Source organism: Otolemur garnettii, unplaced genomic scaffold, assembly GCF_000181295.1.
Source record: "Otolemur garnettii isolate 467f Iridium unplaced genomic scaffold, OtoGar3 scaffold00042, whole genome shotgun sequence".
Taxonomy (NCBI): Eukaryota; Metazoa; Chordata; class Mammalia; order Primates; family Galagidae; genus Otolemur; species Otolemur garnettii.
Genome location: NW_003852437.1, coordinates 5,134,066 through 5,149,209, shown reverse-complemented (window position 1 = coordinate 5,149,209; position 15,144 = coordinate 5,134,066). Strand labels below are relative to the sequence as shown.

Sequence of the window (15,144 nt, the reverse complement as noted above, 5' to 3'; positions counted from 1 at the left end):
GTTTGATGGAAGTGTTTCGGATTGTGTGTGAAAACACCACACTGTACCCCAGAAGTTCATTAATGTACACAGTTACCATTCAATAAAAAAAAAAAGAAAATTATTTTAGATTAATATTTCCAAGTGGAGCCAGGCACAGTAACTCACATCTGTAATCCCCGTTACTTGAAAAGCTAAGGAGGGAGGATCATTTGAACTCAGGAATTCAAGACCAGCCTGGGCAACACAGCAAGATCCTTTCTCAAAAAAAAATTGCCAGGCATATTTACCAATAAAATGTGTGTATGTGTTACTGTAAGAAGAGGTGTCAGTAAACAGAAAGTCAAGAAATATGAAAAGATTATGCATTTAAAAAGAATTTTCAAGAACATATACTTACTAGGAGCTAGAAGCAAGTAAAAGATTTGAAATCTAAGTATGTGCTACCAAGGACCTGAAAAGCACCAAAAATTTAGGGAAAGCAAAAGGATAAGATGTAGGGAAACAGACAAGTCAACATTCAAGCAAACAGATTCTCAGGATACGAACCTGATCGGAAGCAGAACTCGTGTCTCCTGACAAATCCTAGATGTTGTAAGGAGACATATTTCAGGAGATAGCATCCTGAGGTGCAATGCAGTTAGGTGAACAACCGTTAATACATTTGGCTGGGAAGAGGACAAGAGCTCACGTTCATTGAACACTTACTAAAAGCCAGGTACAGGTCTAAGCATGTCACACACATTTTCTCGTGTAATCTAACCACCCCTCTCTAAGGTATTAATAGTATTATCATTCCCCTTTTACATTCAGGTGAGTAATCTGAGACCCACTAGCCCCAAGTTCCACAGTAAGAATGAAACAAAGATCAGAAACTAATTTCAGCTAATATACAATGAATACAACTGTTACCATTTAATACCGGAGGGGAATATTTGTGCTTCAATGGGAAATGCTGCATTGCATAGATAAGCACCCCCTCTCAAATTCTCGCTTTTTAAAACATTTGCACGTTGATGTTTCTGTATAAAACACTTTCTCTTATACAATTTACAATTTTAATTATAAATTTACAGATTTCAATTATACAATTTTTTAACAAAAAAGACATCTCTCACGATGTTCTGCAACTGGCTTATTTTTAGATTTAATATGGGGCTGTCCGCATTGATCAGCTTCCTCAATAGCTTCATGGTAGCCCATTATCTGAATGGTTCATATTTTTTTCAATTAACTCCTTACTAATGGGATTTATTAATTTGTTTATTTATTAGAGATGGGGTCTCATTATGTTGTCCAGGCTGGGCTCAAGCAATCTTCCTGCCTCAGCCGTTCCAGGAGCTGGGACTACAGGCATATACCATCATGCCTGGCTCACTAATGAAATTTTAATTGTTTTGCTTTTCTGCCTTTCTCTGTTACAAGCAGTGTTCCAGTGAACATCCTGGTACATCTATCTTTATACTATACTTACCTTTTTCATAAACGAAGTACCTCCATGAGCTTTCTTCCTTCCTCTTTTATTGAGACAGAGTCTCACTATGTCGCTCTGGGTAGAGTGCTGTGGCATCATAGCTCACAGCAACCTCAGACTCTTGGGCTCAAATGAACCTCTTGCTTTAGTCCTCTGAGTAGCTGGGACTTACAGGTGCTGGCCACAATGCCTGGCTATTTTTTTCGAGATGAAGTCTCACTCTTGCTCAGGCTGATCTTGACTTCCTGAACTCAGGCAATACACCTTCGTACCTCGGCTTCCCAGAATGCTAGGATTAAAGGCGTGAGCCACCGTGGCCTGCCTTCTCCATAAGCTTTATTCGTGTTGTCAAGCATGTAATTTTTAATGTAGTTACTGCTTCAGAGTCCAGTTCCTGTTCTTGCCTCTTTTGCATACACAGTTTTCTGGTACTTAAGACTCATTGAGTGATGCTGAGGCTAAGTAGTTCTCTAAGTTGGAAAATGAGTGAAAGCATCATACATTGGGCTTAAATGATAAACCTGATTACAGGGGGTGAGCTAGTTCCATATGAAAAAGAACTTTTTAAAACCTAGACTAAACCAGAAATTCTGAATAATCACCTTAAAATAGATACCATTAATCAGAGCATCCTAATAAGAGAGTAGGAGACAAATGATTTGAGTTCATGATCCTTACTCTAAGATTTCAATTATTTGTGCCTTTAATGGTAGAAAATAATCCTTTCCTGTGTTAAGGCAGCACCAAGAACGGTTTCTGACACATGTGAACTCACCACCTGCATTGGGGATATTTTGGAATGGTCTATTTCTTGGAAATGGAGTATATAGTATTAAAATAGTTAAAGGTATGACTCGAGCTACACTGGAGTTCACTTTCTGTGTTCATCACTTACTGACTTTGTGTCCTGGGACAAAAGTCTCTTAACTTTCTGTTGTTCAGTCTCTACTCAGTAAAAACTAGTAATAGCATTATCTATCTACTTGAATCCTGTTATAAGGATTTAGTGAGTAAATCCACGTAAAGCTCTTCAAATTGTATAATTACTATTGAGCCTTAACTGTGTTAACCCCTGAGGAAATAAAGTTAGCAGGACAAAGATCCTGGCTCTCAAGTGGGCGACTGCAGTCTGGTTCTAAACACAGATGAAAATAAAGATTTACAATTCAGTGTAACTGAGTACAGTCATGTAATCGCAGGGTACAATGACAACATTTGGGATGGGCTCGGTTTTGAAGAACATGAGAAAGCTTCCCAGAGAAGATGGTATAGGATCCCTCGGTTCCCCTGCCTTTCTTTCCCTGACCTGACTAAGAAACAGAGTTCCTCCACCACTCTGTGATCTGGCCAGCTGCATGGGTTCTTTCCCCCTGCAGGTTTGAACTCAAGCTGGGGCCTTGAACATTCCCAGGCACTGATAAAGTTGTATAGGTTATTGCTTAAAACACTGAATGATGAAAATATGTTGGTTAACACAGAGAGACTAGCCCCGGCCCTAAGTCAAATTCCCTAAACCCTCACATAAACTCTCAAACCAGAAACTCTCATTGCAGACATCCTTAGGTACAAACATGTCTTTTCTCCCTGTACACTGAAGCACTCTGTATGTTCCCCAGTAAACACTTTGGACTGACCTCCTTGGCATTCGGTGCTTCTTTCTTCCATATCCAAACTGGCTCCTTCTTGGGATGGTTTAGAGTAGTCCCTTGCAAAAATTCCCCTGCCACTCCTTTTGGGCCAACCCAGCCTTGGATTCAGCTAGAAGGGATAGAGCTGCTAAACTAAGACTTGAAAACCAGAGAGGAAGAGGCTTTTAGGTGGCCAGGAGAGAGCCAATGTCTTTCAGGTACATGCAGGAACTAGAGGCAGTTTCACAGGGTTGAGCTGTGCTATGTGAGAGAATAGGGGACATGTTATATTGTGGGCTGGAGACCAGATGACATACAGTCTCAGCTGCCATGCAAGAGTTTGGAATTTATCCTGAAGCCAGAGGGTGGACATCAAAGGATTTTATGCAGAGAAATGACTTGAGTAGAGTGTTTAAAATTATAAATTTGATAAAATGGAGTGAAGTGATACTGATACCTTTGGGTATTCAAAAGGTAGAAACAGCAGAATTTGCAGGCTGATGTCCCTAAGAAGACAGTATAGCATATGGATAAGAGCCATACCTAAATAGTGAACTTGAAGGACCTTTTTTCCTATCTTTCTTCTATGTGGATGTCTTCATTGAACTCTTTAAGACTTTAACTAGGCAGTTTTGCTAGGGATTTTCTCACAAAAGCTAGGTTTAGGAAGCCTGACGGGCTATACTTCTAGGCTTCTCCACTTGTGATGTCAGGAAAACAATTTCAATTCCCCACATCTGTGAATTGGCTTAGTGTTCTCTAATTGTACTTCACAGGCTAGTTGAAGGAATTAAGTGACGCGATGAATACAAAGTGCTTAGCTCCATGTGTTTACACAGATAAATATATAAAGCAAGGAGAATATTGCTCAAAAGAAAAAAAAGGCAATGTATTTAGGTGGCCAGGCTGTAGTGAGACTCTTCAGGCTTAAATCCCTACTCTGCCAGTTACTAGCTAGTTGTGTGACTTTAAGAAAGTTACTTAATTGTAACGTAGCAAGAGAAAATCATCTTGTACAAGAGATTCCAAATAAAACTAAGATTGGTTTCTCTTCAGAAACGATGGTGACCACAGGCAGTGGATGACATATTTAAAGTACTAAAAGAGAAAAGCTGTCAACCCAAACTGTTTAGCTGGCAAAGCCATCTCTCAGAAATGAAGCACAAATTAAGACACTCCCAGATAAACAAAAACTGTGGAAATCTGTCACTAGTAGACTTGCCCACAGGAAATGCTAAAAGGAGTCCCTCAGGCTGAAATAAAAGGACATATTCAATAATTTGAAGCCACATGCATGAAGAAATAAATGTAACTATATTAGTAAATACAAAAACAAAAAAGTTACTTAACTTTCTTAGGCCTCATTTTTGAGGCATTGATAAGATGAAGATAATAATATCTCTTTCATAGTGTTGTGGAAGTAAGAAATACAGATAATTCATATAAAGTGCCAGAACATTAATTCATTTAAACAAATATTTATTGTGTGTATGTGCCAAGCACTCTTCTAGTCCCTGAGGATAAAGTAGTTAAGTAGATTGAAATGGAACCCAACCTGCCCTCAGGGATCTTAATTTTATATAACAAACAGTAACAATGAATGTCCAACGCATATGAGTGTTCTGTATTATTTGTTACCAGCAACATTCCAAGACAAGTTTTGTGGTCTTAACCTCAAACTTTTTCTATAATTCTTTTTTTGTAATAAAAGAATAATGTTCTACAAACACAGTGGTAATATACAGGATGTAGAGACGTAATCCAAGATAACTCAGACATTGCACCAAAGGAAAACAAATTTGAGAGAAAAAAAATCTGCTGACAAAACTTTGAATATTTACCACTCCTTTGTATTTCCTCCCCACCCCCCAAAAAGCTATGTAAGGGCTCCAGCACCTGCCTGAAATCTTCCTAAAAATGTATGCTTAATATTTGCTTAAACCACGTTCCAACAATTGAGCAACCAATTGAGGAACGACCTGAAGCAGAATTAACATTTGTTCCCACCTTCTAAGATAACGTATGCAAACACCAGAGATTCTAAAGATACAAGTTCAAATGCCTCTACAGCCAATAGAGTCTCGGGGGGAGAGGGTGTTAACAGGACAGATGAAAGCAATGCATTAAACCATGGAGAATTAAAGACCTGATTAAGTGTGGCACAGGCCACAACAGCAAGGCCCTGGTCCCCTCGTTGCTAAGGCAACCGACCCGCCCAGAAGAGGAAACCTGAAACCTTGATAACCCTGGAGGGAGGCCGCCTTCCTGCTGTGACACGTTTTTTTTGTTACTGTGGGGAACAGGAAAAGGACACAAATCAGTGGGGACGAACGTAGTGTCTCTGGTCTCAGTAGAGGGTGCTATAAAGAGGAGGGCATTTGTCCACATGCAGCAACCCCCATTTCTCTTCTCAACGCAAAGATACCCCGAGGTTCCCTCCCCCAGTGGGAGAACTCTGGCCGGAAAAGCACCGCCCACCCGGGGGTGGGAACCGATCTAGCTCCGCCTCCCAATAGCTTCTCGCGATCGTTGAGAAGAAGCAACCCACACGAAACTTCCGGCAGCGACCCATTAGCTCGTCGGCGATTGGTCCGTTTCCCCGGCGTGTTGCGTGACGTCACCTCCCGGCTCCTGGGGTCGCACGTGTGGGGAAGCCTGAAGACGCGGCTGAGCGGGGTCTTGGGCTCCCTCCGGACTTTTAGCTTGTAGTAGCTGCTCCTTTGGGGGCTGAGTGCCGCGCTGCTGCAGCATGGTGAGCAGGCTTGGCGGCGGGGCGCTGTGCTTTTGCGGAAGTCAGGCAGGTTCCGGTAATGCCTGTGGTTACTGCAGCCTGGGTTAGGGTGATGCCGGAGCCTGTTTGCGGCACAGTACCCCAGAATGGATCACCCTCCCCATCCCAGGCACGCTTTACAAGTTGTACTTCCCACGGCCGAACCTCCCTGGGAAATGGCCCGAAGGGGATAGCCTCCCTTTTGCCCCTGGAGCCCTGCAGCTCTGCGCGCCTGCTGTTAATTAAAAACCTGTGACACCGGACACAAATGCCCTGCCCTGTGCCTTATGGGGTCGGGCAAAGGGGGAGTTACTTGCCTCTCTAAGCGTTGGAGTGGCAGCTGTCCACTTGTCTTATCTGCTTGGGGAAAAGGAACTTATGGTAGAGTCTGAAGTTGGGCCCAAAGTAAGGCCACTTAGTTGGGTTTTCTTTGGAAAACAAAGATTGCATAGCGAAATAAGAGTGTAGAAAAGGATGACGAATCTTATTAAACTTTAGCTGTTTGGGTCTTTTGATTTACTCGTTAGTAGATGAAGTGTTTGCCCTGTTCAAAACTGTCTACCCATATTTTCTTGTGTCAGGCGTCTTGTCATTCTGGTTCAACCCGCCTCGACCTTGCCTGAGCACCCAATTTAAGTAGTACTTAAGTCATTCACACATCACCTTGCAAATATATTTTCATCATTTGGAATAATTATTTTGTTGATTTCTTGCTAAGAAGAGGGACTTTACCTGATTTTCCCACAGTTGTATTCCCAGCTCTCATAACAAGATCAGTCTGTTTACTGAAGGAAGATTAAGTATGGATTCTACAGAACACAGCTGATGTTAACCTGCCCCAGAAGTGGAGATTTTAAAATCTGTTGATCCTTCACCTAACTTAAGATGCATGTGTGGACTATGATATTATTCACTAGAGTTTTGTTGTTGTTGTTCTGTCTTAATGAATTGGTATGATTCTGTTCCTTCCAAGCCTCACAGGAAGAAAAAGCCTTTTATAGAGAAGAAGAAAGCTGTGTCTTTTCACTTGGTCCACCGGAGCCAACGAGATCCTTTAGCAGCAGATGAGACTGCACCCCAGAGGGTTCTTTTGCCCACACAGAAAGTAGGTCCTATTCTGTAGCCAGTAGAATTATAGGTGCACTGTTAGTGGTTTTAAATAAATTGATGGCCAACTGAGAAGAAATAAATAACTAGCCTTCTGAGGAATAATTTATGGCCAGGCGAGGTGGCTTATGCCTGTAATCCTAGCAATCTGGGAGGCCCAGGTGCATGGATTGCTTGAGCTTGGGAGTTTGAGACCTGCCTGACCAAGAGCAAGACCCCATCCCTGCAAAAAATAGAAAAATTAGCCAGGTATGGTGGTACATGCCTGTAGTCCCAGCTACTCAGGAGGCTGAGGCAAGAGGATCACTTGAGCCCAGGAGTTTGAGATTGCTGTGAGCTGTGATGCCATGGCACTCTACCAGAGCCACAGAATGAGACTCTGTCTGGAAAAAGAAAGAAAGAATTTATGACTTAATTTCCAGGATATATGCTGATTTTTAAATCTTGTATATTCATTTTGATTGGGAGGATAAAGCATCTTTGAGACATTGAAGTGAATAAATCTTGTAGAATAATGGTAAATATTTACTAAACTGGCAGCTACAGTGCTGCGTGGTATTTAGAGCACAAACATACGCTTGGTGTCTTCTTTCTTTGAGGCACTGCCATGTTGTAACCGCAGACTGTATTTTGTGTACATCTCCTGAGGTGTAAAACACACGAGCTCATGGGTTAGCATTAGAAAATGCCAGGGAGTCTTGAAAGGGTTGATTTGATTATCATTAAATAATTGTTAATTGTGGCTAATATGAAAGAAAGTGTTGGCAGGGGACACTGGTCATGCTAAGCTTTTCAGTAAAGCCAATTTTGTTTCGTGTTGAGAAGTGTCTTTGCATTCAAATATAAGAAATTGTACTTACCTTTGAAGGCCCCCAGTCTTGTCTTCTAACCTTTGAAATACATGATAAAACAAAATGTGTGTTTCTTAACTCCAGTTGTTGCACAGAAATGTCTAGTGGACAGAAGAATTGTTTTTATTCCATTTTAATTTAATATTAGCATTCTAGTTTAGAAGCTCTGGATTCCTGAGTTTGTCAAGAATCCTTTATCTTATTCCTATTGGCCCAAATGTTTGTGTGCCACATATTTCCTGTTTGGAAAGCTGTGCTCATTGGAAGGTTCCTATGCCTTATCCTTGGAAGAAGTACTAATTCCATTTTTTTTTGTTATCCAAGATAAACGATGAAGAAAGGCGAGCAGAGCAGAGGAAGTATGGTGTGTTCTTTGATGATGACTATGACTACCTGCAGCATCTGAAGGAGCCATCCGGGCCTTCAGAGCTTATTCCTTCAAGCCCCTTCAGTGCACACAGCAGGAGAGATGAGAAAGAAGAAACTTTAGTAATTCCAGTAAGGCTTTTCAGAAATTTAAGTATGAGAGTGAGTGTGGGTGTGAGTGAAGAAACTATCATTTTTAAATCAAGATAACTGTTTGGGTCAAGAAATGATATCCTATAAAGAGCTCAGAGGCAGGCCATGTCTCCACTTACAATGTATATGTACATACATATATATCATCAGGAAAGAGTAACCCATCTCTTGTGGCAAGTGTCAAAAGTAACAGCCTCTGATAGGTCTAGAATTCTGTTAGACGTGGCCTTGTTAGGCGGCACTTTTCAGTAGAAGAAATGGAGCTGACATTCTCCAACAACTTGACTGTTTGAGGATCATAAACTGGAAGCCAGTACTTTTGTGGAATGTTCAGATCTTTCATAAAAGCTTCAGGCTTATATAATAAGAGAGAACAGAATAACTAGGTAGTAACAAAATTCCTGTTATTCTTACAAACAAACATGTGATCCACTGTGATGCTTTCTCTTTCAAGTCTGAATGAGAGCACATACTTATGTAGAATTAGTGCTGCTCATTTGTTTTCCCCCTGTGAATGTTCAAGATACCCATGTTGTGTTCCTCTGTTATCTCACCCAGCACTTAAGAAAAGGAGACATTCATTAGGTTTATGGACAAAAGGGGAGATAAAAAAGGCACCGGTTTCCCCTGCTTTTGTCCAATTATGTCATGGTGCAGGCATTCCTTTCCTTGGGGAAGATGCAATTGCAGCCCTTAGAGTTCATAGGTTGTTGCTGAAGGAGAGTAGAAGGGTTACATTTCAGGGTGTCATCTCTAAGAAGGAGGTGGTAACTGCAGCTGTTCAGTTACTAAGTCGGTTTTGTAAATCCCACCACCACACCTGTATCACAATAGAACCAATTCTCTGTTTCTCTTCCCCAAGGCTATTATATCAGTAGTAGGTTACTTACTTTATTGGCTCACAATCTTCAGGAGCCCACTGAGGGAGAGGAGCAGGGTCCAGTAGTAGCTCAACTTCTTTATCTTAGGGAGAAAAGTTTAATAAAGTCTTACCTGGCTGAATTGTACTCACCAGGAAAAAAGACCAGCTTTTAATTCTTATTTCACTTTGAGTGAAAGTAATCAGTAATTGGCTTTTTAGCAGAATAAGGTTCTTCAGTGGACACTTCAGTGACATTTACAAGGACGGGTGAATTATATTTAAAGACAAAAGTGCCATGGCACTTTTGCAAAACAGTGCTATGGAAAAGTACAGATCAGTCCTGTATATTTTTTTTTACTTTGTAACAAACCACCAAACTTGAATAGAAGTATTACATAACCCTTAGAAACAAGAGTGTAAGGCAGTGTAGAAAGGCTGTATAGAAATGGTTAATGCTTGAGCAGGCCCTGCCTTTCACATGAAGGGAACAGGGAGCTGCCATAGTAGAAATCAGCTTGGTAAATAAGCAACACTCTTCTCAAGAGAAAAGTCATCCTTATATAAACTGTGTTCATGAATGTGATTCTTTGCTATTTAAGATTTGAGAAATACTCAGATTATCTCTCAAAGGTAAGTTCATTAAACAAAAGCTGACCTTTTCCCCCTTTTTAAACCTTAAATGTCTGAGGATAATCACAGAGTACCCTTAAAACAAAAGACTACATAGATGATAGCACAATTTTAAAGAATAACGGAATATATAAAACCCATTAGATTGTACACTTTTGTTGACTTTCCTTTCTAAAAAATACATACATTAGGTGAATTGTGAAGTATGTTAATTATATAATCTCAGTAAAGCTGTTTTCTTAAAAACAGAGAAAAAATTTTTTTTGCTCATGTTTATGCTACTGAGAAACTTGTTTTGGAAACCATAACATCTTGCCATCTGCTCACTCACACTCTTACACTCGTCAGAGCCTTTCACTTCAGGGTGCTCGTGCTCAGTGAACTGGAGAGGATGTACGCCCCAGCTTCATGCCTACTGCTGGACTGAGGCAGGGTGGGTGCAGAGATAGAGACAGGTGATGCCTGGTGGTTACCCTACATTATTAACTGCTCAAGGAAAGAACACTAAAGCAAAAGGACCAGTCAGAGAACAAAGGCCAGCACTTGTTTCAGAATGTGGAGATTTCAGACAAAGGAAAGTTCTTGGACGGTAACCAGGAAAGGCATGCAGGAAGGTAGGAACTGCCCTGGCTATTGCCGGGGGGCGGGGGGGATTAGAGGGAGGGAGAAGAAGGAACACTTTAGTCAGGAAACAGACATAGGCTAGTCTTGTGCATCACAGCGTCTGGCACATGCATACTCAGTACATTAGTTTGAAGTATTACATGGAAGAACTGGGCTTGAGTTGCACGGTCATAATGAATAACAGGGAGAAGTTGGGAAATACAGAGTAGGCCTTGATTTTGCAGGGCCTTGAAAACTAAGAGCATACGTACAGAGTGAAAAATTGAGACCTCTTACAAATTCAGGAAGGTCACATGATAGACGTATTAAGGGCATTTAATCTGATAGTGGATATGAAGGCTGCATTAGGTATAGACTGGCTGAGTGGTTGCTTGGTAAACTATAAATGGATGGTGCCAAAGGTAGGGAGTGAAATCATAGTGTACGAGAGAGTTCAAAGGAACATCAGGATGGAGAAAATTGATTTACAACTCCTGTAGGATTTAAGACAGCTGATTCAATGAAAAACTGTGTCATTGCTAGAGGTTGGGACAGTGTGTCTACTTTAAGACCAAAAAGACCAACTTTATTTAAAAATGTTGGGCCAGTGGAATTGTAAGACCAGGTTTGAATCCCAGAAACCCATGTGCCATTTACCCTTTCTTGGCTTTTGTTCCCTTTTACTGAAATTTGCCAAGACCTCTCAGGATTTGGGGTTAAATGGAGTGATATACTAGAGAAAGCATTGTGAAGTAGTACAGGGAGGTTGATCTTGAGGCAATGATGGGATTTACATGTTTTAATTATACACACGCATGCACATACAACCTAGAGCAGAGGAGAGAATGCAGAATGAGTTGTAACAGTTTCTGAGGATGGGGGTTACAAAATGCCACAAACTGCGTGACTTAATACAACAGAAATTTAGACCAGGTGCGGTGGCTCACACCTATAATCCCTGCACTTTGGGAGGCCAACGTAGGAGGTTTGCTTTAGGACAGGAGTTCAAGACCAGTCTGGGCAATGTGGCAAGACTGTTTCTATAAAAAATAAACTGAGCGTGGTGATGGGAGCCTGTAGACCTAGCTGCTTGGCAGGCTGAGGCAGGAGCATTGCTTGAGTTCAGGAGTTAAGGCCATGTGAGCTATGATTGTTCCTGGGTAACAGAATGAGACTGTGTCTTCAGAAAAAAAAGAATCTAGTTCTAAAAATATCCTGTAGACCTTTAGGCTGGGCTTCAGGGCTTACTCTGCAGGGAGATGGGAAAGTCACGTGCCTTCACAGTACTCATGTAGGAGTGAAGCCTTCGGCAGAGCACCTGGCTGTGCACAATGCCACTGCAGCCAGACCTCCAGTACAAAGACCTGTTTTCTTTCAATGCAACATCAAAAAAAGTTTTTGCATTGTAGCTAGAAATGAATGAGCTTTACCTTCCAACAATACAAGGGTTAGGAACAGCTATTTCTAGGGTATGGAAAGTTTAGTTTCCATATGAGAGTGGTTAATCATTTAGATGTGCTGCTCACGTACTTTGTACCTGCTGTGATTTTACTCATTCATCTGGCCTTTCCTAGCTTTCTGAAGTTCAGCATTTGAGTGGTATGACAGTGGGTATGGAAAACTGTATTTTCGAAAGATGGCCAGAGTAATACCTTCAGCCCACGTGTTCTTCTACAGTATCAGCTTTCTACTCTTCTATCAGGAAATGGAGCCGATTCCTCTCCTTTTGGATTTTGTGCTGGTTTATGACTTGCCTATAACTAACAGAATGTAGTGGAAGTGAGGCTAGGTGCCTTCCAGAGCTGGATTAGAAAAAGCCATGTGTCTTTTACCTGGTTCTCCTGGGATACCTGCTGTGGGGAACCCAGCTACTATGTTAGACGTGTACAACCCTGGGCCCACCACCCTGAAGAGGCCGTGTATAGGTAGTCCGGTGGACAGCCCCAGTTGAACCCAGCCTCTGAGCCATCCCTGCCAAAGCATCAGACATGTCAGGAAAGCCATCTTGGAACCTCCAGAATATGTCAGCTGAGTAACAGTGAGGGACCTCAGGTGACCTCTTTAAAAAAAAAAGAAAAAAGAAATATATCATTTTGTCGTTCTGAAGGCCAGAGGTTCCAGAGTCAAGGTATCAGCATTTTTCCTTGGGTGCTCAGAGACAGAATCTGTTCCATGCGTCACTGCTAGCTTCTGGACGGCAGTCAGTCCTCGGATTTCTTGGCTTTTATAGATAACATCACTCCAGGTTACCTTCAGCTTCCCGTGGTGACCTCCACTGGGTGTCTTGGGTTGTCACATGACCTTATGAGGGACACTACTATGACTCAACTACATACATGTACAGGGACTCTCTTCAAAATAGGGCCACAATCTGAAGTTCTAGATGGATGTGAATTTTAGGAGGACACTTTAACCCAGAATAGTAGTTCACAAGTATTTCCAAATAAACCTAACCATTGTGTAATTACTTTTTTTTTTTTAAGAGCACTGGAATTAAATTACCTTCATCAGTGTTTGCATCAGAGTTTGAGGAAGATGTTGGATTATTAAATAAAGCAGCTCCCGTCTCAGGTATGTTTAGTTTCTTTAACATTTCCTGTGCATAAATTTGTGTTTTGCAAAAAGAAACAAAGAGTGGTGAGGTAGGATTTTTCTGCACTTAATAAAGTATTGAAATGCATGAAGAACTGAAATATATGTAGAATTTGGATTAGAATTATTAGGAAGGGACGAACGTGATCTTTGTCCCTTTGTACAACTGCCATTAAGTCCGTCTTTAGAGTTGTCTTTGGGGAAGAAAATGAAAAAACTTATTGGTTATCTGGTAGGGAGATTTTAACATTCACCTAACTTCTCACAAAGATAGCAATATATTTATTCCTTAACTTAAATAGCATAATTTTGAAAAATAATCCTTTGTCTTTCAAAATTTCTCCTAAGAGTATAGAAGTATAGAAGTCCATATTTTTCCTTGAGCGTTCAGAGACAGAATCTGTTCCATGCATCACTGCTAGCATCTGGAGATTTTGCAAAAAGATGTTCTTGCATATTTTCGTCTTTAGATACACTGAAAAAAATGTTTTTCATTTTTTAAAATGTGTATACTTTATTGTACCCAACCATATTTTTTTTAACTTTAAGTAAATTTATTTATGGTTAATGTGAGAGTACAAGCAACCTAGGTTACAATATTTTATTTTGTTAGGTAGAGTTTGTCTTGTGGTTATGTTCCCCACACAAAAGGTGTATGAACCCTCAAACCTCCCCCCCCCCCAATTCAGGGAGAGCATCCCAACTCCTTCTCCCTCCTTTATTACCCCCCCAACTTGAATGGAAATGAGTTTCTCTCCTATACGGGCATGCATGTGATTGTTGGCTTCATATTAGTATTGAATACATTGGATAATTGCTCTTGCATTCCTGTGATACTTTACTAAGAAGATGATGTTTTAATTCCATCCAGGATATTACAAAAGATGTGAAGGCCCCCATCTTTTTTATGGCTGAATAGTATTCCATGATTTGTGTGTGCCACAATTTGTTAATCCATTCCTGAGTTGATGGGCTTTTAGGTTCTTTCCACATCCTGGTGATTGTAAATTGAGCTGCAGTTTTGTATTTTTTTTTTTTAATTTTCAATGCAAAACAGGAATCCCTACAGAAGTGGTGTTTGGTATTTTATCCTAAATTGCCTTAATTATTGACTATTGCTTGCCCTGTGGTATTCGTTTGTGGTTTTATTCTACAGACTTTTGAGTTAAACCAGAATAAAGTATAGTCTCTGATCTCAAGGAATTTACCTCAGTTGGAAAAGGTAGACACTAAATGGGAATTCAGTACAGGTGGAGGAACACTACGGGGTTGAGGGGCGCCAAATCCAGTCTGAGGAAGTTACGCACAGCTTCCTAAAGGAAGTGATTTCCACGTTGGTTTCTTGAGTAGAAGTTAGGCAGTGGAAGATAGAGAAGAGAGGAAGAGAGAATATTCCAAATAGGGCAATAAGCAAAAGTAAAAGCATGACTGTGTATAATTCTACATAATTTAGCATATCCAGGAAGAAGACCAAGGATTAAAAAGATTAAGAGGCTGGAAAGTTAAGCAGTGGCCATGGAGAAGGTGTCGGAGGCCATGTCAGATTTTAACCTTGGACTTGAAAGTTTTTCTTGAACTCTAGTATTTTTTCTTGTCTTTTCTTTTAAAACAAAATCTTACTTTGTTGCCTTGAGTAGAGTAACCTCAACTCTTGGGCTCCAACAGTTTTCTTGCCTCACCCTCCCAAGTAGCTGAGATTACAGGCACTGGCCACAACACCCAGCTATTTTTAGAGACTGGGTTTCGCTCTGGCTCAGGCTGGTCTCAAACTCCTGAGCTCAAGCAGTCCACCCACCTTGGCCTCTCAGAGTGCTAGGATTGCGGGCGTGAGCTACTGTCCAGCTGAACTCTTTATATTTTTATAAGTAGAAAAATATAGCTGAAGAAACAGGTAAGGATTTATTAAAATCTCATGGTCAGAAAAAACTAAAAGGGTAGCAGTCTGCAAATATTTAATTTGAGTCATTTATAACAGATGAATTTAAATGTCAATTTTTTTCCTGCAAGTGAAAACTTTGAATTTTTTGAATAGGCAAAATTTAATGTTACAGATGTGTAACAGAAGAGTATTTTTACCAGTGGATATTGAAGGAAAGGGATCTTTCTCGCTCTGTTTTTTTTTTTTTTTT

General features: G+C 40.7%; 1 protein-coding gene across 1 annotated transcript in view; it reads left to right on the top strand.

Moving 5' to 3' along the window:
• The first annotated feature begins 5,633 nt into the window (after positions 1-5,633).
• The window catches only part of LTV1 (LTV1 ribosome biogenesis factor), a 15,580-nt gene continuing 6,069 nt past the window's right edge, over positions 5,634-15,144 (top strand). The window contains exons 1-4 of the mRNA XM_003790329.3: positions 5,634-5,833; positions 6,825-6,956; positions 8,134-8,307; positions 12,907-12,994. Coding sequence (XP_003790377.2) covers positions 5,831-5,833; positions 6,825-6,956; positions 8,134-8,307; positions 12,907-12,994 — 397 coding nt within the window. The 5' untranslated portion in view covers positions 5,634-5,830. The remainder of the gene's footprint in view (positions 5,834-6,824; positions 6,957-8,133; positions 8,308-12,906; positions 12,995-15,144) is intronic.